Raw genomic sequence first — 24,045 nt, forward strand, 5'->3', positions numbered from 1 at the left:
AAGAGCCTCACCCACACTGGGCACCTCTTGGGGACAGAGAGAAGGGGGAGGGTACCTGAGTCCTAGCAGCTGCTCTACCCTACAGGAAACAAAATGACCTGATTCTGATCTTGGGCTTCACGTTAGAAAAAAAGGGGGTTAGGGCCGGGGCAGTGGGACCTGATGGAAGAGAGGGTTGGAAGCCCAGATGTCTGGGGCTGCATGGAGGAGGGGGGTGGGCACAAGATGCCACTGCTCCTTTTGGATTCTGGTTCCTTCTTCCCCACTCAGAGCTGCAGAGACCTACCCCCAGGGCTTACATCATCATTTCTTAGCCTAGGGGTAAGGGAGGTCCAGACCGCCCCATCTCAGCTTCCTATAAGAACACCTGGGGACCTCAGGCCTTCAGGGTCACTATCCATCCACCATGAAGCCTTCCATGAAACCTGAGACCTTCCTGGTGGCCTCTGCTCTGCTCTGCACCCTCCTGGGTCTGGGTAAGTGACTAGGGCTCTGGACTCCTGGGACCCTTAATACAAGGAGTATGAGAGAACATTCTGCCAGGTCCTCAAGGGAAAAGGGAAAGAGGAGGTGTCTTGGGAGTTGAAATTCATGGAGAAGGCAGAGTGTAAAGGAGAGAAAGCCTAGGTCCCCAAGGGAGGAAGAGCTAAAAAACATGTGGGTTTAAATCTCTGAGAAAAGAGGGGTTTGGATGGGCTCTGGTCCCTGTATCCCAGGCAGTGTCTCAAAATAAGACACCTGAATTCTAGAAAAATCACATGAGAGTATGATTAGTATTTTTAATTAGTATGAAAAAAAATGAGGCGAGGTCAAGACATTTCCTTTCTCCCAGGACTCTAAGCAGTTCAGGTCCCCGGTGTCCTCTTCCTTAGCTGTAGGAGTTCAGGCAGCTCCACTTTCCCCAGGACCCAGATGCCTTGTGTCTGGGCCCCCAGTTGCCTCCTCTCTCAGCACCAAGGAGTCCAGGCCCTTATCCTTGTAGTCCTCGATCTTTCTTCTTGACCTGGGATGCAGATCTCCTCTCAGGTACCCCTGCCTGAGCGTCCACTGCCTACCAGACTAAGACAGCCTGGTCTCCACAAGGAAGGTGATCCCACTTCCGAGAACCAGCTGCACCTGAAGGCTCACAAAAGTCCATGAAGGACTTCCACAGGGGTTCAGTGCACAATCTCCCTGCCAAAGCGGGGGACATGGGTGCAATCCCTGGTCCAGGAAGCTTCCACGTGCACTGGGGCAATTAAGACCCTTCACCACAACTACTGAGCTCATGCTTTAGAGCCTGTGCTCTGCAACCGGAGAAACCAGCACAAATGAGAAACCCCAAAACCGCAAGTAGGAAGTAGCATCTACTCACTACAGCTAGAGAAAAACCAACAGGAAGCAGGCACCCAGCAGAGCCAACAATAGAAAAAAGAAAATTAATAATATAAAAAATATTTTTAAAGTCCATGGTATTTTCAGCAGGATCCCTCAAGGTTTATTATGGGGTCTAGCATCGAAAGTTCCCAGCCTTGTAATTAGATAAACTTGCTCCCTGATTGGAGTTGCTTTCTGTCCTGCCGCAGAAAGCAGCTTTGCTCACAGCACCTTGGCACCCTTGCTGAGCTTCAGACAGATCCCTGTTCAGCGGTCAGTGTCCCACCCATGAAAACCAGGGAGACAGCAGTCCTTCTTCCTTCAGACCCCTCCACCCCATCCCCGTCTAGATTCGGGAGTAATGGCCCACAGACTATGGCACCTTTCACTAGAGCCCCGCTCTCTAACTGCAGGGTACCCACTGAGCTGTGAGGTGTGTGTCAGTGACGGTCCCAGTTGCAGAGGAAAACTGCAGACTTCACCCCGGATGAGGACTCCTGCATAGTTGTCGTGACTGAGACCAACAGAAGTAAGAGGGCAGGGGCTGGTATCACATGCTGGGGAGGTCGGGGGTGCCTTCACGGTGGCAGGTACCGCCAGGCGCTGGGAGAGACCTTGAGTGATGATTACGTCAGGAAAGAGGGAAAGGCAATCTCGAGGTGGGTGGTGGACAGAGAATCCGGTGGAATGACAGAAACCACTGTTGCCAAGGATTTCTGAAGATGAGACTCCAAAGAGAGGATGGGGAGGTGCAGATACAGACTTTCTTACCAAAGAAGTAATTAGGAAAGCAAAGGACATGGGAGAAGAGTGAAATCCAGAGAAGGGGGAAGTCTAATATGTAAAAGGTGAAGGGATGGGTGTAAAAGAGACTTGGGTGAGTTGCAAAGAATGTGATCAGGTTGATTCTCTGGGGCTGCGAGGGGTCTCCCAGAGATGCGGGCTGCAAGAAACTGTTCCTGACAAGAGAAAGCGGGTGCTACTGGGGCTGGTTGAGTTGGGTGCGAGCTCAGTTGTGTCTGAGTCTTTGCGACCCCATGGAGTGTAACCCGCCAGGCTCCTCTGTCCTTGGGATTTTCCAGGCAAGAATACTGGAGAGGCTTGCCATTTCCTCCTCCAGGGGATCTTCCCCACCCAGGGATGGAACCCGTGTCTCTCGCATCTCCTACATTGGCAGGGGGGTTCTTTACCACTGCACCACCTGGGAAGTCCCAATATTGTCATAGAGAGAGACGTACAAGGACAGATGGTCCCTGGGCGCAGTCCATGAAGTTGCAAAGAATCAGGCACAACTGAGCACCCACACACCCAAGCACGGCGGGTAAAGAGCAGAAACCCTAGGCTTGGAGGAGCCCACCCCGTCTATGGTCAGGAAGGGGAAGGCCAGGGAGACTGGAAGAGACCACTTTACGAAGACCTGAGAGTAGCCAAGAAGAGCAGCAAGAGATCATAGCTAGGAAGTCTGGGGAGTGACCCTGGGAAATCTGGAAGCGTCTGCCTTAGATGGAGAAGGAAATGGGTGTTCCAGCAGGTGGGGATGGCAGCCCCATCCCAGCATCTGGTGGAAGGAATTCCAGGGGTCAGGGGAAGGCTGAAGACTGGAAGAGACCATTCACACAGGCATGGGGGTAGTCACAGGTGGTCTGGAAAAGACCACTCCAGGTGCGACCTCTGCAGGATGGCAGTGGGGTGGGCCTGGGGCTGAAAGGGCCACCCTGGAGACTCCAGCACAGCCAGGAAGGGGGAGGATAGGCTACATACGTAATGAGCCATTCAGATGATGCCCCAGGCAGAAAAGGGGCTTCAATTTGGGGAGATGGAAGAGACCTCTCTAGACAGCAGTGGGCTGGGGCAACTCTAAGGTGGGGGAGACACCCCAGGGCAAGGGTCCAGACCAGGGGCCACTGAGCCCCTGGCCCACGGCCATCCTGCAGAGGCCTCCTTGGCAGTGACCAGCTACAAGGGATGTGCGAAATCCAGCCAGTGTGAGTCCGGATTCTTCGGCTTCACCATGAACCCTGAGAACTACATGGGCTCCAAGAGGCACTGCTGCCAGAAGGATGGCTGCAACCAGGACCCCCTACCCGGTAAGCCCCAGCTGAGCCCCACAGCTGGAGTCCCTCCCTGCCCACCCCTCCCCTGCCAGAGCCAGCTGTGGGCACCTGTCACTGACCTGCGCTGTCACCGGGGCAAGCGTCTTCCTTGCGCTGAGCCTCGGTTTCTTCTCCTGTAAACTGCAGTGTCCAGGGACTTCCCTGGTGGTCCACTGACTAAGCCTCCATGCTCCCTATGCAGGGGTTGGATCCCTGGTCAGGGAACTCAATTCCACAGGCCGCAATTAAGATCCAACACAGCCAAATAAACATTGTTTTCTGAAAATGCAGTGTCCGTTACCAACTGCTGTCCCCTGAGTGGTTGGGAGGTTGGGAAAGGGACTCACGTCTCCGATTACCTTACCCTCCACCCTCCTCTTCAGCGTTCGTGAGAAACCATACAGAAAATGGCCTTCGGTGTCCTTCCTGCATCGCTGCCTTTACGGAAACATGCACTGCAACTGCGGAAGCACTCTGCGTTGGCGAGGAAACCCACTGTGTCGCTGTGTCTGGCCTCATGTGGCCTGGTAAGGGGCACCTGGAATTCGGGAGGAGGGCACAGGGGTTCCAGACAGGCCAAGAACTGGAGCTTCATGTTTCCAGATTCTAAGGGAGAGAGTGGCTCCAAAGATCTGGGGGAGAAGGTGGCTGGGGCATATGACCCTGGTCTAGGAGGAGGGAGGCTGGGGATCCTGACTCTAGTCTAAAATCCCCTCCAGCAGGTGACAAATTTGCCGTCCAGGGCTGTGGTACCAAGACCGCCTGCCACAGCAAGCCCGGGACCCTGGTGCCCTCAGGCGCTCGTTTGTTCACCATCAACAGGACCAGCTGTCTTTGAAGCCCCCAGGCTTCTGGCAAGGCTGAGTGAAGAACTGAGGCCCATGTAGTGTTTGGCCTCCATTCCTTCTCAGCTACGGTTCTAGAAATTCCTACGGTTCCCACATGTCTATAAACTAAACAAGTTAACAGAACAATCCTGTCTTTGTGATGTGCTGTGTTTCGGGGATATGGGATGCAAAAAGCGGGGGTCTGAACCCTTGGGAACACTTTCTTTGGAAGAAAGAAAGGGACGATGCTGCCTTTTCTTAAGGGGTTACTTCCTGCCTGGTCCCCATGCTAAGTGTTTTCCATGCGGTACCTCATTTCATAATCACAGCTCAGTGACGCTGAAAGTATTGCCCCCATTTCACAGAGGAACACACTGAGGCATGGACTGTGGTGTCACTTGCCTTCGGTTAAAGAGCTGGGAGGGTCAGACTCCAGAGTCCATGATCACCTCTCCTAGCTAACCTGTTTTTGCCCCAGAGTTCTCGTTTGTAAAATGTGGACATAATACCTATAACCTCAAAGGGCTGTCTTAAGAGTCAAATGAAAGAAAACGAAGAAAGGACTTAGTGCACCTTTCAGGGGCTTCCCTGGTGGCTCAGACAGGAAAGATTCTGCCTGCTAATGTGGGAGACACAGGTTCGATGCCTGGGTCTATAAGATCCTCTGGAGAAGGGCCTGGCAACCTACTCCATTATTTTTGCCTGGAGAATCTCACGGACAGAGGAGTCTGACGGGCTCCAGTCCATGGAGTCACAAAGAGTCAGACCCCACTGAGTGGCTGAGCACACTGCACTAGCACCTTTAAGACAGTGTGGGCTCTGGAGACAATGTGTCTGGCCAAATACTTAACGACCCTAATAGCCACTACTTACTCAGTAGCCATGTTTGGCAGCTGCCAGACCTTGGCATCTATCAAGATAGTCTGGATTATGCTACAGGAACAAACAAGTCCCTAAACTCAGTGGTTTCAAACAACAAAGTTCTATTAGTCTGTTCATGCTGTACTAATGTGTGTAACAAACCATGCCCAAACTGAGACTTGTAAAAAGAAACATTCTTCTTCCTAAGGGTTTGTAGGTATTGAGGTGGCTCTGTTTCTGGCTGTGGGCTGGTGGGTTTGGCTTCAGTTTGGGAAAGGGGCTCTAGTTCTTCTCCGTGGGTTCCAGAGCCCTCTGGGATTGTGACTCCCTGGTTAACGTCCTTCTCATGGCAGATGACAGGGGCACAGAACCCAAGTGCACCAAAGGTCCCTGCGGAGGTTGGGGTGAACAGGACTTCTATCCTGCACACAACCCCAGCATCCCTCCTCTCCAGGGACCCAGGACTCCACACCCTGGATCCCTCCTCCCTCAGACCCAGAAGTATAGGCTTCTAGCTCACAGAATCCCAAGTATCTTCCACCTCCTGAAACCCCAAAGACAGACCCACAACAGAATTTCTACTTTTTTATTCACTCTTTCAAAAAACACCACAGGCAAAGCACCCCGTTGATTCTCCGGGCTTCATGGTTCCCTACCTCAGTGGACACACATTTATCGTTATCCAGACAAGGAGGAAATTCAGCTAAGCTGATGAGGCTTTTGGACCTCCTCTGCTTCTGCCAGTGGCAACACTGAATTTCTTTGCTTGAATTTCTGCCTTCAAGGGCCTGCCAGCCTGCAGGTGCCCCGTAGACTCACCCTGAGGTCAGCTAGTGATCCCTCAGCAAGGGAGTCTTCTGTCTTTTCTGTTTGGGTGCTCCCAGAGAGAGATGCCTCGCTACCAACTTGCAGATGGAATTCCTACTCCCCAAGAGGGACCAAAGGGTCCCCAGTTCTCTCACACAGATCCCAATTCCCTCCTCTCCGTGGAGACCTTTCACCAGCCACGAATTACGAAGCAAGGACCACAGCCTCCTGGGGAGCCAGGAGTCTGAGACTCAAAGAACTGTCCTTCCCCCAAAGAAGACTTAAAGCCCTCTTTGGATACAGGCCTATCCCCCAACCCCAGAAACCTACATCGTATACCCTTTATGGCTCAGAAGCCCAAGGATTCCAGCTCCCTGGGGAACCCAGAGCCCCCCTCCTTCATGTCAGTATCCCAAGTGTGAAGGAGACCGCCTTCATCAGCAATTAGGCGTCCACCTCCTCCTCCGCAGGGGGACTAGACACCTATTAGATCTACTTTCTACTCTTGAGAGACCAAGATAGCCCCATTCCAGGAGTCCAAACCCTCAACTCCCTTGAGGAGCTCCATAGTCTGATGGTGGTCCCCAGAGAAATAAGGAATCCCGTTCCTAAAACTCTATTTCCCTTCAAGACCCAGGAACCCTGGTGACCAGATGTCACCCACTCCAGCCCCTAATCAGAGCCCTCATTCCCTTCAAGCACCCAGGATTCTGACAGCCAAGCCTTCACTCTGCGATCTCTCAGGCCCAAACTTCCCATGCTAGAGTCTGGACCCCGTGTCCTCTCCCTCTCACTGGGTTTTGAGTCCTCAGCCCGTGGCAGAGCCAGGCACCTAGGGCCCTGGGCACACACGGAAGCCCAGGCCCTCAGCCCACCTCTCACTACACGGGCACCTGCAGCGCCAGCACTACCTTGGCGTCTGCGTGCATCTTGACCAGCTTGCACCAGGACGGCCAGCGCTGCGTGCCCTGGATGCTGTGGGATGCTGGCACAACTCTAATCTCCAGCTGTCCCTCGACAGGCTCCGCCAGCAGGGGGAGCCAGAGAGAGAGAGCCTCAGCTGCTGCGAGGCTGGTGGAGTGAGGCTGGATTATGCAGGTCACGTATTCAGCACCTAAGGTGTGCTTGAGGCCGCTTTGGTAGTGGGGTCAGCGGTGGGGGGGCGGGGTCGCGCAGGTGAATCCAGATTGCAATGTCCCAGGACCTGCAGAACTAGCCTCACCGCACGTTCTCAGGGTAAGACCAGAATCAGCTGGGGATCACCCCCTCCTCAGGATCTGAGTTTCAACCCCAAGGGTTCACCTCCAGGCTTCAAAACACCCACATTTCTGTAATGGCAGCCTCTTCTTTTTCTTCCTCCAACCCTGAGGGTGGTGGCTGCTCCCAGCACTTGCTTCTGTGTTCTACCTGCGTCTTCTGGCCTCTTTAGTCAATGGTGGTGCTTTAGTCACGAAGTCGTGTCTGACTCTTTGCGACCCCATGGAATGTAGCCCGCCAGGCTCCTCAGTCCATGGAGTTCTCCATGCAAGAATACTGGACTCGGCTGCCCTTTCCTCCTCCAGGAGATCTTCCCACACCAGGAATCCAACTTGTGTCCCCTACATTGAAGGCAGATTCTTTACTGACTGAGCCACCTCCTTACTAATTCTTAATATTAATTCTCTGGTAAACTAACTGCTGTGGTTTCAGCCTCCTGCTGGGACCCTGACTGATACAATGGGTGGCACTGATGTTGGTGTCTGCCTTGTCAGTGATTCCAAGTGGCACAGAGCTTGATTTTCAAAGGGCTCTAGGTGGTGGGAATACTTTGGCCATTGGATGTGAAGAGCTGACTCAATGGGAAAGCTCCTGATGCTGGGAAAGGTTGAGGGCAGGAGGAGAAGGGGGAGACAGAGGATGAGATGGTTGGATGGAATCACCGACTCAACAGACATGAATTTGACCAGTCTCTGGGATATAGTGAAGAAGAGGGAAGCATGGCGCACTCCAATCCATGGGGTCTCAAAGAGGCGGACAGGACTTAGCGACTGAACGACAATGTGGCGGGAGCAGGAGAGGACTGGAAACAAAGCATGAGCGCCCACTCGGGAAAACAGGCCTCTCAGGGGCTGCCCCTGAACTCTCAGGAGTGCAGAGAGCGGAGCTCCCCTACTGTGGGTAAATGAAGGAGAAATGTACCTTGTGGGGGGAGTCCGTGGGCGGCCTTAGCTCTGCAGGGACAAGAGACAAAACATGAAAACTTCTTTCTGCCTCTCTGCAGACTCCTAGCCAATAATGGCTTCCCTCAGGGCTCTACCTGCAATGCAGGAGACCTGGATTTGATCCCTAGGTCTGGAAGACCCCCTGGAGAAGGGAACAGCAACCCACTGCAGTATTCTCATCCATGATCTCTACTGTCAACGATTTGAAGCAAAAATCCTAACTAGTTGTCAGTGCGGAAAGACCCAAGTTGAAAACTCTAAGTGGTGCCAGAAATGTAGTATCACTTGGTGCCAGGGCACATCGTCTTTGGAGGAATGTACTTCAAACCAGGCCCTCAAATAATTTCCACCAATATATTACCCAAAGTGGAATTAACACACACACACACACACACACATACCATTGGGCATCAGGAAATAGGCTGCCATGTTTAAGGGTCGGTAGAAACCACAAACTGCAGACTCAGACACACAAAGATTGCATATATTGATGGGGGAAAACTGGAAAGAGTGACAGACTGTATTTTCTTGGACTTCAAAATTGCGGGGACGGTGACTGCAGCCATGAAATTAAAAGACGCTTGCTCCTTGGAAGAAAAGCTATGACACACCTACACATCGTATTCAAAAGCAGAGACATCACTTTGCTGACAAAGGTCCATATAGTGAAAGCTATGGTTTTTCCAGTAGTCATGTACAGACGTGAGGTTTTGACCATAAAGAAGGCTGAGCACCAAGGAGCTGATGCTTTCAAACTGTGGTGCTGGGGAAGACTCTTGAGAGTCCCTTGGACTGCAAGGAGATCATTCTAGTCAATCCTAAAGTAAATCAACCCTGAATATTCATTGGAAGGACTGATGCTGAAGCCCCAATACTGTGGCCACCTGATGTAAAGAGGTGACTCATTGGAAAAGACCCTGATGTAAGGAAGGCTTCCTTGGTGGTCTGATGATAAAGTATCCACCTGCAATGCGGGAGACCTGGGTTTGATCCCTGGGGTGGGAAAATCCCCTGCAGAAGGGAATGGCTGCCCATTCCAGTATTCTTGCCTGGAGAATTCCACAAACAGTCAATGGGCTTGGAAAGCGTCATACACAACTGAGTGACTTCCACTTTCACTGATGCTGGGAAAGAGTGACGGCAAAACGCGAACAGGGCAGCGGAGGGTGAGAGTTCAGATGGCATAATGGACTCACTGACTCAATGGACATGAGTCTGAGCAAACTCCAGGAGCCGGTGAAGGACAGGGAAGCCTGTCTTGCTGCCCTCCATGGGGTCGCAAAGAGCCAGCCACGACTAAGGTACTGAACAAGAAACTGATATTATGAAACACACAATATACAAATAAGTGGGTAAGAACCCACCTGCCAGTGCGGGGCTCTCAGTTTCCACCCCCGGTCTGGGAAGATCCCACATGCCTCAGGGCAACTGAGCCCGAGCACAACTACAGACTCCAGGCACCAAAGCCTGTGCTCCGCAGTAAGCAAAGCCTTTGTATGAGAAGCCCGCACACCACAACGAGAGTAAACTCCACTCGCTGACACAGAGAAAGCGCACGCGCAGCACTGAAGACCTGGTGCAGCAAAACTGATAAATAAATTGTAGTAATTGGAGGGAATGATGCTAAAGCTGAAATCCCGTACTTTGGCCACCGCATGAGAAGAGCTGACTCATGGGAAAAGACTCTGATGCTGTGAGGGATTGGGGGCAGGAGAAAAAGGGGACGACAGAGGATGAGATGGCACTACTGACTCGATGGACGTGAGTCTGAGTGAACTCCGGGAGTTGGTGATCGACAGGGAGGCCTGGTGTGCTGCACTTCATGGGGTCACGACTGAGTGACTGAACTGAACTGAAATGAAAAATAATTAAAAGAAAACTCAAGGGAATGGCAGACTACTGACATAAGCCTTTCTAGCCTCTGCAAACATAAAGTCCTGAGCTGACCATCCCACTTTTCTAGGTAGATAAGATGTGAATAATAAAGATCCACATACCAGATTAGATACAGTTTTAGCGAAAAATGTATTGACTCTTCTCATAATTAAAAGGTGGAATTTTGATCTGAATCTGTTTGCCAAGAATTTTTTTTTTTTAATTGCCCCAAGATGGTTGATTTTATGTAAAATTTTAATCAAGGAGGCCATTAGACTGGGTGACTCTAACGCCTTAGGTAGCTGCAGTAAACCAATCAAAATTTAAGCCAGAGTTGGAACTCCAATCTAAGAAAATGAAATCAACTAATCGTGAACAGCCAAGCCCCTCGATTTTCCCAAATAAGAAAATCGATTAAGCTCCAGGGAGGTGGGGTGGACTGGGACATTGGGACTGACATGAGTATCCTCCTGATACCCTGTCCGGCAGAGACGGCTGATGAGATCCTTCTGTACAGCGCGGGGCGCTGCACTCAGGGCTCTGTGCTGACCTCAATGGGGAGGAAATCCATGAGAGAGGGGATCTGTGTGCACGTGCAGCTGATTCACTTTGCTGCACAGTGGAGACTAACACAACATTGGAAAGGAACTGTAGCCCAATAAAACTGATTAATTTAAAAAGTTCATGCTCAAGCCAATTACATAATTGCTCTGCTTCCATGTTTTCTCCTAAAATCCTCTGTCCTAGCCTACCCACAAAGCACCTCTAATCATTTTTCAGTTTTGGCTGTCTGATTTGAATTGTCTGCTTACATGAATTCTTCAAACTATAACGTGCCGCAGTTTACCTTTTACAACTGATAGGACCTTTATTTTATGATTATTATCAATCTTTTTGGTCACACTGCACAGCTTGTGGGATTTTAGTTCCCCAGCCGGGGGCTGATTGAATCTGGGCCCCTGGCAATGAGAGAGTGGTGTCCTAACCGCTGCACCGCCAGGGAATTCCCTAGGACCTTTAGAATAAGAATATGTGTTCAAGGAAAACCTCATTGGTTAGAATGTCCTTTGTAAGGTGGAACAAGCACTGTTTAAAATTCAACGCACGTCACTTAAAAGACTCGTGGGTCTTCCGTGGGGGTCCAGTGGCTAGGACTCCGCACTTCCAGTGTAGGGGGCCCTGGTCCGATCCCTGGTCAGTGAACTAGACCCTGCTGCCATGTGCAGCTGCAACTAAGACCTGGCCCAGCGAAATGAATAAATGAAGACTGGCGATGTCAAGCATCAGTGAAGGTGTGAAGCTCACATACTGCTGAAGGAAACGTGACGTGGAACAACCACTTTGGAAACCAGTCCATTTCTAATAGGTAAAACAAATCTGCCTGCATGCTAAGTCAGTTCAGTGGTGTCCAGCTCTTTGTGACCCTATGGACTATAGCCCACCAAGTTCCTCTGTCCATGCGGCTCTCTAGGCAAGAATACTTGAGTGGGTTGCCATGCCCTCCTCCAGGGCATCTTCCCAACCCAGGGATCAAACCTGCTTCTCCTGTGTCTCCTGCATTGCAGACAGATTCTTTACGACTGAGCCAACAGGCAAGTCCTGGATCTAAGGACTGAAGATCCTGCAATTTGACTCTCTTAGATAGTTACCCCAAGAGATCTCTGTACAGAGGCTTATACAAGAAGGTTCACAACAGCTGTGTTCATAATAGTCAAAAAGTGGTGGGGAGTTCCCTGGCGGTCTAGTGGTGAGGGCTTTTCACTTTCACTGATGGGGTCTGGGTTCAATCCCTGCCTGGAGAACTAAGATTCTGAAAGCCACGAGGTGTGGACAAAAACAGCCACCAAAATGTGGCAACAGTCCAGAGGCCCGTCAACAAGAGAATGGATGAACACGTTGAGATCTCCGCTTCCAGTGAAACTTCTCAGCAATAAGGTGGAACAAAGCTAACGTACACACAATATGTTAGACCCCGTGTTCCTGGCTCCACCAGACTCTGCTGGATGGGCTTCTAACCTGGCACCACAAGCTCTCCTTGATGGCACTATGACAAATTGCCTATCTGTCACCCCTGCCTGCAATCACATAGGACTCTCTGGATGCTCCCTGAGGGTTGGGGCCTGGTTTGGTTTTGTTCACTACTGATTCCTGAGCTTGGGCCCAGCTCTGCTGCACACTAGCTATAGCACCTTGTCGGCTCAGCTTCTGGAGCCTCAGTTTCTTCGTCTGTAAATTGGGGACGATCACCCTATGTAGGATATGCTTTACAGATGGGGAACCGAGATGCAGACAGGAAAATAATGGCTCATGTGTCACACACAGGTAATGACTGGCAGAGAAATTCAGACCAACTGCCGGGCTACAAGCCAAGAGTGCTCTCCAACTCCACAATTTTAATCCCTGTGGTAAAACCTCAACATCGTGGCACTTCCCTGGCGGTCCAGGGGTCAGGACTCCCAGCTTCCACCGCAGGGGGCCTGCGTTCAATCCCTGGTCAGGGGACTAAGAGCCCACTGCCACATGGCACGTCCAAAAAAAAAAAAAAAAAACACGACTCAACACGTCTGCCTCGCCCACATTAAAAGCATGGGACCCTCCATCCAGTAGAACATATCCCTTTGTATTTTAATGACTAATTCTGATTTCACATACAACTACTTCTACTTTTAACACACACTGATGCTCCCTTGTCTTGTCTTTCTTATGACAAACAAAAAATTTCTGATTAAAAAATATGGTAACAACCCAAATGTCCATATGAATGGACATACAGTGCATGATTCCCTACAGTGGAACAGTGAAAAGGTAAGTATCAGTCACTCAGTCAGGTCCCGCGCTTTGTGACCCCAGGGACTGTAGCCTGCCAGGCCCCTCCATTCATGGGATTCTCCAGGCAAGAACACTGGAGTGGGTTGCCATTTCCTTCTCCAATGCATGAAAGTGAAAAATGAGAGTGAAGTCGCTCAGTCGTGTCTGACTCTTCGCGACCCCATGGACTGCAGCCTACCAGGCTCCTCTGTCCTTGGGATTTTCCAGGCAAGAGTACTGGAGTGGGGTACCACTGCCTTCTCTGACATATACACACTAGTATAAAGTAAATAACCAAAAGGACCTGCTGTATAGCACAAAGAATGACACTCAATATTTTGTAATAACGTATAAGGGGAGAGAATTAGAAAAACAATATATATACACACACATGTATAAATAAATGAATCACTGCTATACACCTGAAAGTACCACAACACTGTAAATCAACCCTACCTCAAGCTTTTAAAAAAATCAGAAAAAGAAGTTTAGACTAAACTAAGCATATAGTTTTTTACATATAGGATGTAAATATTATGATTTAAATATTAAAAAGGTTAATATCAAATGTTGATTTAAATATACAGCAGCAAAGCTAAATTCAGATTAATTCAAGAAATTCGTTTGAGTAAAAAATAAAAAATTAACAACTGAATTTCACGTTTTTTGCTTTTTTAAAAACGTACATCAGCAGTTGCTAAGGGAAACTGTGGGAAGACGGTAATAGGGAATGACCACTTAATGGTTCTGGGGTTTTTTGGGGGGCGGGGGTGATGAAAATGTTCTGGATTAGTCGCTGCAATGAATGCTGCACGCTGTAAATATACCAAATCCCCTGAATTACACACTTTCAATGGTTAACATAATGAACTTACGTTACATGAATTTTATCTCAAGAAGAAAGAAGAGAGTATTCGGTACCTATCAGTCGTTAGGAGAAAGGCTTAAGCGCACGCTGACTCATCTGGGGCCCAGGTCTGAGTGCACCTGTCTCAGGAAGACAGGATTCACGACAGTGGCATAAATGAGACATGGAAGGTCTGCAAACACTGAGACATCTTGTTAAAAAAAAAAACTGTTCCAAGATAAATATCATATGATATTGTCTCTATGCGAAATCTAAAAAAAAATACTCAAAAAACCTTATCTACAAAACAGAAACAGACACACAGACTCAAGAGAATGAATTCATGGTTATCAGGGCAAATGTAGAGGCGGAGGAGGGACAGATAAGAGCTTAGGATCGACATGAACACAGAGTTATATTTAAAACAGATAACCAACAAGAACCTACTGTACAACACAGGGAACTCTACTCAGTACTCTGTGAGAACCTGAGTGGGAAATAACTTTGACAAAGCATAGATACATGTATATGCATAGCTGAAAGACTTTGCTGTACATTTGAAATTAACACAACATTGTTAATCAACTCTACTTCAACATAAAATAAAAATTAAAGGGACTTTCCTGGTGATCCAGTGGTTAAGACTCTGAGCTTCCAGTGCTGGAGGCACAGGTTCGATCCCTGCTTAGGGAACTAAGATCCTGCATGCTGCCCACTGTGGCCAAAAAATTTAAAAATTGAATTAAAATTTTAAAACAAGGTTCCACATCCATGAAAGGCAATCTTATGCACCATTCAAAAGAATAAGGAGAACTTGATGCCATGACAGTGGACCTCTAAGATATGGTTTGTTGGAAAAAGCAAGGGTACATGTACATATTTTGTACTTTAAAAAAGGGGGTTTGGGTGAATATATATGCCTGTATGTGGACAGAGGGACCTGGGGAACCACCTCAGAAGCTGCTCACAATGACTGCCTAGGAAGGAAGACCTGGGCAGCAGGAATGGGGGCGATGGGGCAGGAGGGGACTGAAGCAGGTGGCCTGTGATGAGGACTTCCTTTTCAGTGTAAAGCCTCCCTTTTGTGCTTTTTTGAGTTATGGACCACATGAGCCCCGGCTGGCTCCTCTGCTCTCTCACTCCCCACTTCCTGTCTCTTCTTGCTCCCACTGCAACAGCAGTACAGAATTAAACGGGATGCTCCTCATCATAAATGAGCTCAGCAAGATCATCCAGGAATACACATGTGAATCCCCCGCTTTACACAAACACCTGCGTGGTGACACAGCACTTCTGAAAACATTATGTCACCACATTTTCACGGTAACCCTGGGCTCCCATCACATTATCTTCCACGGACAGATGAGAAAACAGCTTCTGAGAAATGAAACCATTTGCCTGAGGTCACAGGGAGAGTAAGAGGGAGAGATGGGGACTTGAATTCCACCTGAGACTAACTTGTCAGCCACCTGCATCTCTCTCTCAGTTGAAAATACTGGCTCTAGGCAAATTGTATAATCTCTCTGGGCCTAACTTCTTCATCATACAAGGGGATAATAATAGATTTGAGGTGATGGGATTTTTATAAGGATTCAATGAACTAACCCATATGAGGCATTTAGAATGGTAACTGGCAGGGTTTTTTATTCTGGGGTGGGGGGCATTTTCCCAAGTTGGGCATTGAACCTGGGCCTTGTGGCATGGAGTGGAATCCTAAGCACTGGCCCACCAGGGTATTCCCAAACAGTAGTAACTCTGAATAAACTGTTAGCTCTCATTATTCTGACTGTACTACCTTAGGGAACTATGAGATATGTAAAGTCCAAAAATCATTCACAAAACCTTGTGGCTTTGTGTATAATTCCTTCGAGGAGAATTCTCATCTACTAATTTGAAAAAGGTCTATGAACCAAAACATTTTCAGAACCACTGGGTAAGACAGACAATAATATATTTAACACAATCCGGTAGGCCTTGCCCCCAGCATCCCTCCCAAATACCCTTACATTGGAGGGATGAATGTGGCCAAAATCAAGAAATGGAGGACTTCCCGGGTGATTCAGTGCTTAAGAATCCGTGCCTTCAACGGGGCTGGGGGCTGGGGTTCAATCTGTGACTGAGGAACTAACACCCCAGAGTATCATGTGGTGTGGCCAAAAATTAAGAAAAAAAAAAAAAGACAGAGACTTTTCAGGAGATCCAGGAGCTACAACTCCATGCTCCCGATGCAGGGCGCCCAGGTTCCCAACCCTGGCCAGCTAACTAGATCCCACATGCCGTAACTAAGACCCAACGTAGCCAAATATGAATGAATTTAAAAAAGAAAAGAATTCAACATTCGGACACAAAGAAACAAGAAAAAGGTGGCTAGAGCACCCACACTGGGTTCAGCTCTCAGCACCGCCATGGATGAGGGGTGATAACAGCTCTACCACTGCCTGACTCCCTGCAGAGCCAGATCACGCAGGGCAACCCCCAGGCAGCCCCTGGGAACACGCTAGCTCGCTTCTCCCACCAGTTCCTCATGCCTGATGGGAAGAGCCTGTTGGGAAGTCTGTCACCATCCTGGGTCAAGCTCCCCTTTTCCCTTTGCTCCCTCCAACTTCACCAAGCTCGTACCAAAGCACTCTGCATTCCACAATGGTCACTAAGACTGGCCACTTCACTTCGGCCCTTCCCAGGCCTCAGTTTCCCCATCTTTAAAATGCGGTTGATTGCCTTAGATGATATGAGACACCTTCCAGTCCTAAGCCCAGGGCCTTGAGAAGCAGAATGTGTGGCAATGGTTTACTCTCTTCCAACTGAGGATGATAAGGCTCTGAAAAGAGCAGCAACCTGCCTGGACCACACACGGATTCATTCCTGGCCTAGTCCTTGCATCACCCATCTCCTCTGCTAAGGGCACAGGGACCACACTGCTCATTGTCAGGTGAGGTGGTGGGGACCAAAGAGACAGTGCCTCAGCTCACTGCCAGTTAACTCCAGAGTAGAGTCTGGACACTGGACCTGCAGCTTTCTATTAAGGAGATGGAGGGAGGGAGACTTCTCTGGGGGTCCAGTAGTTAAGACTCTGAGCTTCCAGGGCAGGGGGCTCCAGTTCCGTTCCTGGTCAGAGAACTAAGATCCCTCATGCCACCCAGAGAGGAGAAAAAGAAAAAGATGGTGGGGCGGCTGGCAGAATCACCTGGAGCACCACAGAGATGGTCTTAGAGGCTGCCTGCCATTTACGGTAAGTGTCTCCCTTGAGAAGGTTTTCTGCACAGTAGGTCTGGAGAGAAGAGTAGAAAAGGGAACGTTAGGGTTCCCCAGCTCTCAGATTAGTCTGAGAGTTTTCTCAAGCCCTCTGACATCACCCAGGTTTCAGTTTCCTTATAATCCCCCAAACTCTGGGGTGTGGGGAAGAATGGATACATGTATATGTATGTCTGAGTCCCTCTGCTGTTCACCTGCAACTTTCCCAACGTTGTTATCTGGCTATGCTGTTGCTGCTGCTAAGGCCCTTCAGTCGTGCCCGACTCTGTGTGACTCCATAGACGGCAGCCCATCAGGCTCCCCCATCCTTGGGATTCTCAAGGCAAGAACACTGGAGTGGGTTGCCACTGCCTTCTCCTATCTGGCTATAACCCAATTCAAAAACCTTCTAGTGTTAAAATAATAAATCCCCCCACACTCTACCTGGAGTCCCCTCCAACATTCTCCCCTGGAAATTCACCTCTGCTCCTTCCCAGGAAGCAAAACATCCTCCTTTTCTCAAAGCAAATTCCTCTATCTCACATCTCTCCAGAATAACCTATGGCCTCCCAGAAATTCTCCCATGACCCTCCTTAGAATTCCACAAAGTCCCCTTTGTGAAAGGAAAACCAAAATGAAGTCCGCATTGCTAAAAGTGTGCTCTAAGATTGACCAGGGGGCCACTGAGGAATTCTGACCAAGCGGGTCACAGCTGCAGTGGAATCTGACCTTTTGACCACATATTGTATTCACACAGGCATCCAGAATTTGTGCCAGAAACTCAAGGTACTTATCAGACCCTTACCCTCTGGTAACTCAGGACTGCTTCTTCTTTAAAGCCAAGTATTTCTTTCCGTGTATCACAGTCAATTAGAATTCTCTCCACACGACTGTAAACATCCTGCTACCTCTGTCCTCTTATAAACTCCTGATTCCCTCTGCCAACACTCCGTTTACCGGAATCTGTGTCTCCCAAACTGCAATTCATAATAACACCAATAAAGCTCTTTCTTGGCACCCCGCATATGGATTATCCTCCAACACCTTTGAGACCAAAAGTTGTAGAGCCCGCTGACGAATTCCTTTACTTCTTCCACCCTCCCCCACGCCAGTCCCTCACCGAGTCCTGGCTACTGCAGGACACCACATGGCGGAGGCGGATCTCCGGCATGTCAACGTCGTGTGGGCTTCGCCTGACCCAAAGGTGCACGACGGGCTGAGTCTGGGGGACTCACAGGGGGTGCGCCCCGGGCGGCCTTTACTGCGCAAGCGCACGAGGCTCGGGCCTTTCAAACCTCGGCGAGCCGACAGTTACGTCCCGACTGCGCATGCCTAGTGCGTCTCTCCGGAGAGTGGCCAGAGGCGCCGAGTTCCCTAGCAACGAGCTTTTCCCGCCTCGCTCTAGGCAACCACTCTCTCGCCCCTCCTCCCGGTCACTTTCACACCAGGCTCTCCTAACAACTGGCTTGGCCTGCAGGATTGGTCCCCAGCAGAAATTCACCATCCTCAGTGCCTCAACTGAAGCCTGGAAAGCAAGAGACCAGTAATCTTGAAGTGGATTTTTTCAGGAAGCCGGGAGCCTACCGCAACAGGATCCCCTCCATGACTGGCTGGCTGGCTACCCTTCCCCACGCCCAACACACAGACACACACAGATACACACACTAACACACACACACACGACAAAATCTCTGATCCCTGAAGATCAGGCCTGAGGCAGAGAGAGTATGTGCTGCTAAGTCGCTTCAGTCGTGTCCGACTCTGTGCGACCCCATAGACGGCAGCCCACCAGGCTCTGCCGTCCCTGGGATTCTCCAGGCAAGAACCCTGGAGTGGGTTGCCATTTCCTTCTCCATTGCGTGAAAGTGAAAAGTGAAAGTGAAGTCGCTCAGTCGCGACCGACTCTTGGCGACCCCATGGACTGTAGCCCACCAGGCTCCTCCATCCATGGGATTTTCTAGGCAAGAGTACTGGAGTGGCTTGCCATTGCCTTCTCCAAGAGAGTATGTAAAGGACCTCAATAAAACACACAAAGTATGTGCCCGAACCAGATACACACCCAGCCTTCCTTTTCCAATGTGAACTCTGGGCATCTGTCCCCTACCATCCCCATGCCCTGAACAAGCACCCCTCTGTTCAGTCTCCGAGAGACCCAAGTGAATCGTGGGGTGGGGTCGGAGATGGAGACAGACCAAACACAGAAAAAGGAGTATGAGCCAAGCATGCCCGGCAAAACAAGCCTGGATTTGCTGGGTACTCACAGGTAGCCTCACCCACACTGGGCACCTCCTTGGGGAAGGAGAGAAGGGGGAGCGTACCTGCGTCCTAACAGCTGCTCTACTCTACAGAAAACAAAATGACCTGATTCTGATCTTGGGCTTCACCTTAGAAAAAAAGGGGATGAGGCCCAGGGCAGTGGGACCTGATGGAAGAGAGTTTAGGAAGCTCAGACGCCTGGGGCTGCATGGAGGAGGGGCTGGGCACAAGATGCCACTACTCCTTTTGGATTCTGGTTCCGTCTCCCCCACTCAGAGCTGCAGAGACCTACCCCAGGTCTTACATCATCCTTTCTTAGCCTAGGGGTAAGGGAGGTCCAGACCCGCCCCTTCTCAGCTTCCTATAAGAACACCTGGGGACCCAGGCCTGCAGGGTCACTCATCTAGCCATCATGAAGCCTTCCATGAAACTCGAGACCTTCTTGCTGGCCACCACACTGCTCTGCACCCTCCTGGGTCTGGGTAAGTGACTAGGGCTCTGGAATCCTGGGACCCTCAAAACAAGGAGTATGAGAGAACATTCTGCCAGGTCCTCAAGGGAGAAGCGAAAAGAGGAGGTGTGCTGGGAATTGAAATTCATGGAGAAGGCAAAGGGTAAAGGAGAGAAAGCCTGGGTCCCCAAGGGAGGAAGAGATAAAAAACGTGTGGGTTTAAATCTTGGAGACAGGAGGGGTTTGGATGGGCCTCTGCTCCCTGTATCCCAGGCAGTGTCTCAAAATAAGACACCTGAATTCTAGAAAATCAGATGAAAGTATGATTAGTATTTTTCACTAGTATGAAAATAAATGAGGCGAGGTCGAGAGATTTCCTTTCTCCCAGGACTCTAAGCAGTTCAGGTCCCTGGTATCCTCCTCCCTTAGCTGTAGGAGTTCAGGCAGCTCCACTTTCCCCAGGACCCAGATGCCTTGAGTCTGGGCCCCAGTTGCCTCCTCTCTCAGCACCAAGGAGTCCAGGCCCTTATCCCCGTAATCCTCGATCTTTCTTCTTGACCTGGGATGCAGATCTCCTCTCAGGTACCCCTGCCTGAGCGCCCACTGCCCACCAGATGTAGACAGCCTGGTCCCCACAAGGAAGGTGATCCCACTTCCGAGAACCAGCTGCACCTGAAGGCTCACAAAAGTCCATGAAGGACTTGCCCACTGGTTCAGTGCACAATCTCCCTGCCAACGCGGGGGACATAGGTGCGATCCCTGGTCCAGGAAGCTTCCACGTGCACTGGGGCAATTAAGACCCTTCAGCACAACTACTGAGCTCATGCTCTAGAGCCTGTGCTCTGCAACCGGAGAAACCAGCACAAACGAGAAACCCCAAACTGCAACGAGGCAGTAGCGTCTACTCACTACAGCTAGAGAAAAACCAACAGGAAGCAGGCACCCAGCAGAGCCAACAATAGAAAAAAGAAAATTATAACTATAAAAAAACTTTTTAAGATCCATGGAAAGCTTCAGCAGGACCACTCAAGGTCCCCAAGCTGTATCAGAGGGTCTAGCATCCAAAGTCTCCAGCCTTGTAATTAGATAAACTTGCTCCATGAGGGGAGTTGCTTTCTGCCCTGCGCCAGAGAGCAGCTTTGGTGCCAGCACCATGGCATCCCTGCAGAGCTTCAGACACATCCCAGTTCAGTGGCCAGTGTCCGACCATGAAAACCAGGGAGACACAGGTCCTTCTTCCTTCAGACCCCTCCACCCCATCCCCGTCTGGGTTCGGGAGTCATGGCCCACAGACTACGGCACCTTTCACTAGAGCCCCGCTCTGTAATTGCAGGGTACCCACTGAGCTGTGAGGTGTGTGTCGGTGACGGTCCCAATTGCAGAGGAAAACTGCAGACTTGCGCCCCGGATGAGGACTCCTGCATAGTTGTCGTGACTGAGACCAACAGAAGTAAGAGGGCAGGGGCTGCTATCACATGCTGGGGGGTTGGGGGCTGCCTTCACGGTGGCAGATACCGCCATGGGCTGGGAGGGACCTTTGAGTGATGATTATCAGGAAAGGGAAAGGCAATCTCGAGGTGGGTGGTGGACAGAGAATCCGGTGGAATGACAGAAACCACTGTTGCCAAGGATTTCTGAAGATGAGACTCCAAAGAGGATGGGGAAGTGCAGATACAGACTTTCTTACCAAAGAAGTAATTAGGAAAGCAAAGGACATGGGGGAAGAGTGAAATCCAGAGAAGGGGGAAGTCTAATATGTAAAAGGTGAAGGGATGGGTGTAAAAGAGACTTGGGTGAGTTGCAAAGAATGTGATCAGGTTGATTCTCTGGGGCTGTGAGGGGTCTCCCAGAGATGCGGGCTGCAAGAAACTGTTCCTGACAAGAGAAAGCGGGTGCTACTGGGGCTGGTTGAGTTGGGTGCGAGCTCAGTTGTGTCTGAGTCTTTGCGACCCCATGGAGTGTAACCCGCCAGGCTCCTCTGTCCTTGGGATTTTCCAGGCAAGAATACTGGAGAGGCTTGCCATTTCCTCCTCCAGGGGATCTTCCCCACCCAGGGATGGAACCCATGTCTCTCGCATCTCCTACATTGGCAGGGGGGTTCTTTACCACTGCACCACCTGGGAAGTCCCAATATTGTCATAGAGAGAGAGACGTACAAGGACAGATGGTCCCTGGGCGCAGTCCATGAAGTTGCAAAGAATCAGGCACAACTGAGCACCCACACACCCAAGCACGGCGGGTAAAGAGCAGAAACCCTAGGCTTGGAGGAGCCCACCCCGTCTATGGTCAGGAAGGGGAAGGCCAGGGAGACTGGAAGAGACCACTTTACGAAGACCTGAGAGTAGCCAAGGAGAGCAGCAAGAGATCATAGCTAGGAAGTCTGGGGAGTGACCCTGGGAAATCTGGAAGCGTCTACCTTAGATGGAGAAGGAAATGGGTGTTTCAGCAGGTGGGGATGGCAGCCCCATCCCAGCATCTGGTGGAAGGAATTCCAGGGGTCAGGGGAAGGCTGAAGACTGGAAGAGACCATTCACACAGGCATGGGGGTAGTCACAGGTGGTCTGGAAAAGACCACTGCAGATGTGACCCCTGCAGGATGGCAGTGGGGTGGCCCTGGGGCTGAAAGGGCCACCCTGGAGAGTCTAGGGGCTGGGGGAGGATGGGTTGCATACCTAATGAACCATTCACACAATGCCCCAGGCAGAAAAGAGATCTGAATTTGGGGAGCTGGAAGAAACCTCTCTAGACAGCAGTGGGCTGGGGCAACTCTAAGGTGGGGGAGACACCCCAGGGCAAGGGTCCAGACCAGGGGCCACTGAGCCTCCTGCCCACGGCCAACCTGCAGAGGCCTCCTTGGCAGTGACCAGCTACAAGGGCTGTTCGAAATCCAGCAACTGTGAGTCAGGACTCTTCGGCTTCACTGTGAACCATGAGAACTACATGGGCTCCAAGAGGCGCTGCTGCCAGAAGGATGGCTGCAACCAGGACCCCCTGCCCGGTAAGCCCCAGCTGAGCCCCACGGCTGGAGTCCCTCCCTGCCCACCCCTCCCCCGCCAGAGCCAGCTGTGAGTACCTGCCACTGACCTGCGCTGTCACCGGGGCAAGCGTATTCCTTGCGCTGAGCCTCGGGTTCTTCTCCTGTAAACTGCAGCGTCCAGGGACTTCCCTGGTGGTCCACTGACTAAGCCTCCATGCTCCCTATGCAGGGGTTGGATCCCTGGTCAGGGAACTCGATTCCACAGGCCGCAATTAAGATCCAACGTAGCCAAATAAAGATTGTTTTCTGAAAATACAGTGTCCGTTACCAACTGCTGTCCCCTGAGTGGTTGGGAGGTTGGGAAAGGGACTCACGTCTCCGATTACCTTACCCTCCACCCTCCTCTTCAGCATTCGTGAGAAACCATACAGAGAATGGCCTTCGGTGTCCTTCCTGCATCACTGCCTTTACGGAAACATGCACTGCGACTGCGGAAGCACTGTGTGTTGGCGAGGAAACCCACTGTGTCGCCATGTCTGGCCTCATGCGGCCTGGTAAGGGACACCTGGAATTCGGAAGGAGGGCACAGGGGTTCCAGACAGGCCCAGAACTGGAGCTTCATGCTTCCAGATTCTAAGGGAGACAGTGGCTCCAAAGATCTGGGGGAGAAGGTGGCTGGGGCATATGACCCTGGTCTAGGAGGAGGGAGGCTGGGGATCCTGAATCTAGTCTAAAATCCCCTCCAGCAGGTGACAAATTTGCCGTCCAGGGCTGTGGTACCAAGACCGCCTGCCACAGCAAGCCCGGGACCCTGGTGCCCTCAGGTGCTCGTTTGTTCACCATCAAGAAGACCAGCTGTCTTTGAAGCCCCCAGGCTTCTGGCAAGGCTGAGTGAAGAACTGAGGCCCATGTAGTGTTTGGCCTCCATTCCTTCTCAGCTACGGTTCTAGAAATTCCTACGGTTCCCACGTGTCTATAAACTAAACAAGTTAACAGATCAATCCTGAGTCTGTGATGTGCTATGTTTTGGGGAGATGGGATGCAAAAAGCAGGGGTCTGAACCCTTGGGAACCCTCTCTTTGGAAGAAAGAAAGGGAAGATGCTAGCTTTTTTAAAGGATTACTTTCTGCCTGGTCCCTATGCTAAGTGTTTTCCATGCGGTACCTCATTTCATAATCACAGCTCAGTGACGCTGAAAATATTGCCCCCATTTCACAGAGGAACACACTGAGGCACGGATTGTGGTGTCACTTGCCTTCGGTCAAAGAGCTGGGAGGGTCAGACTCCAGAGTCCATGATCACCTCTCCTAGTTAACCTGTTTTTGCCCCCGAGTTCATGTTCGTAAAATGTGGATTTAATAGCTATAACTTCAAAGGGCTGTCTTAAGAGTCAAATGAAAGAAAACGCAGAAAGGACTTATTTCAGTGCCTAGCTCCTTTCAGGGGCCTCCCTGG

General features: G+C 50.6%; 1 protein-coding gene across 3 annotated transcripts; it reads left to right on the forward strand.

Annotated features, from left to right (window-relative positions):
- The first annotated feature begins 127 nt into the window (after positions 1–127).
- PINLYP (phospholipase A2 inhibitor and LY6/PLAUR domain containing) lies at positions 128–23,591 on the forward strand. 3 transcript variants are annotated; one of them, XM_059877565.1, is made up of 5 exons: positions 128–476; positions 20,947–21,063; positions 22,459–22,611; positions 23,001–23,144; positions 23,337–23,591. In XM_059877565.1, exons 1-5 carry the CDS (start codon positions 407–409, stop codon positions 23,453–23,455), a joined length of 603 nt encoding a protein of 200 aa, XP_059733548.1. In that variant the 5' UTR covers positions 128–406; the 3' UTR covers positions 23,456–23,591. The 3 variants fall into 3 exon arrangements, with proteins under 3 accessions (XP_059733548.1, XP_024834909.1, XP_015313739.2); XM_024979141.2 differs by lacking the exon at positions 128–476 and adding an exon at positions 18,274–19,644; XM_015458253.3 differs by lacking the exon at positions 128–476 and adding an exon at positions 18,274–19,644 and having other exon boundaries at positions 22,474–22,611.
- The last annotated feature ends 454 nt before the right edge of the window (positions 23,592–24,045 follow it).

This window comes from Bos taurus, chromosome 18 (assembly GCF_002263795.3).
Source record: "Bos taurus isolate L1 Dominette 01449 registration number 42190680 breed Hereford chromosome 18, ARS-UCD2.0, whole genome shotgun sequence".
NCBI lineage: Eukaryota > Metazoa > Chordata > Mammalia > Artiodactyla > Bovidae > Bos > Bos taurus.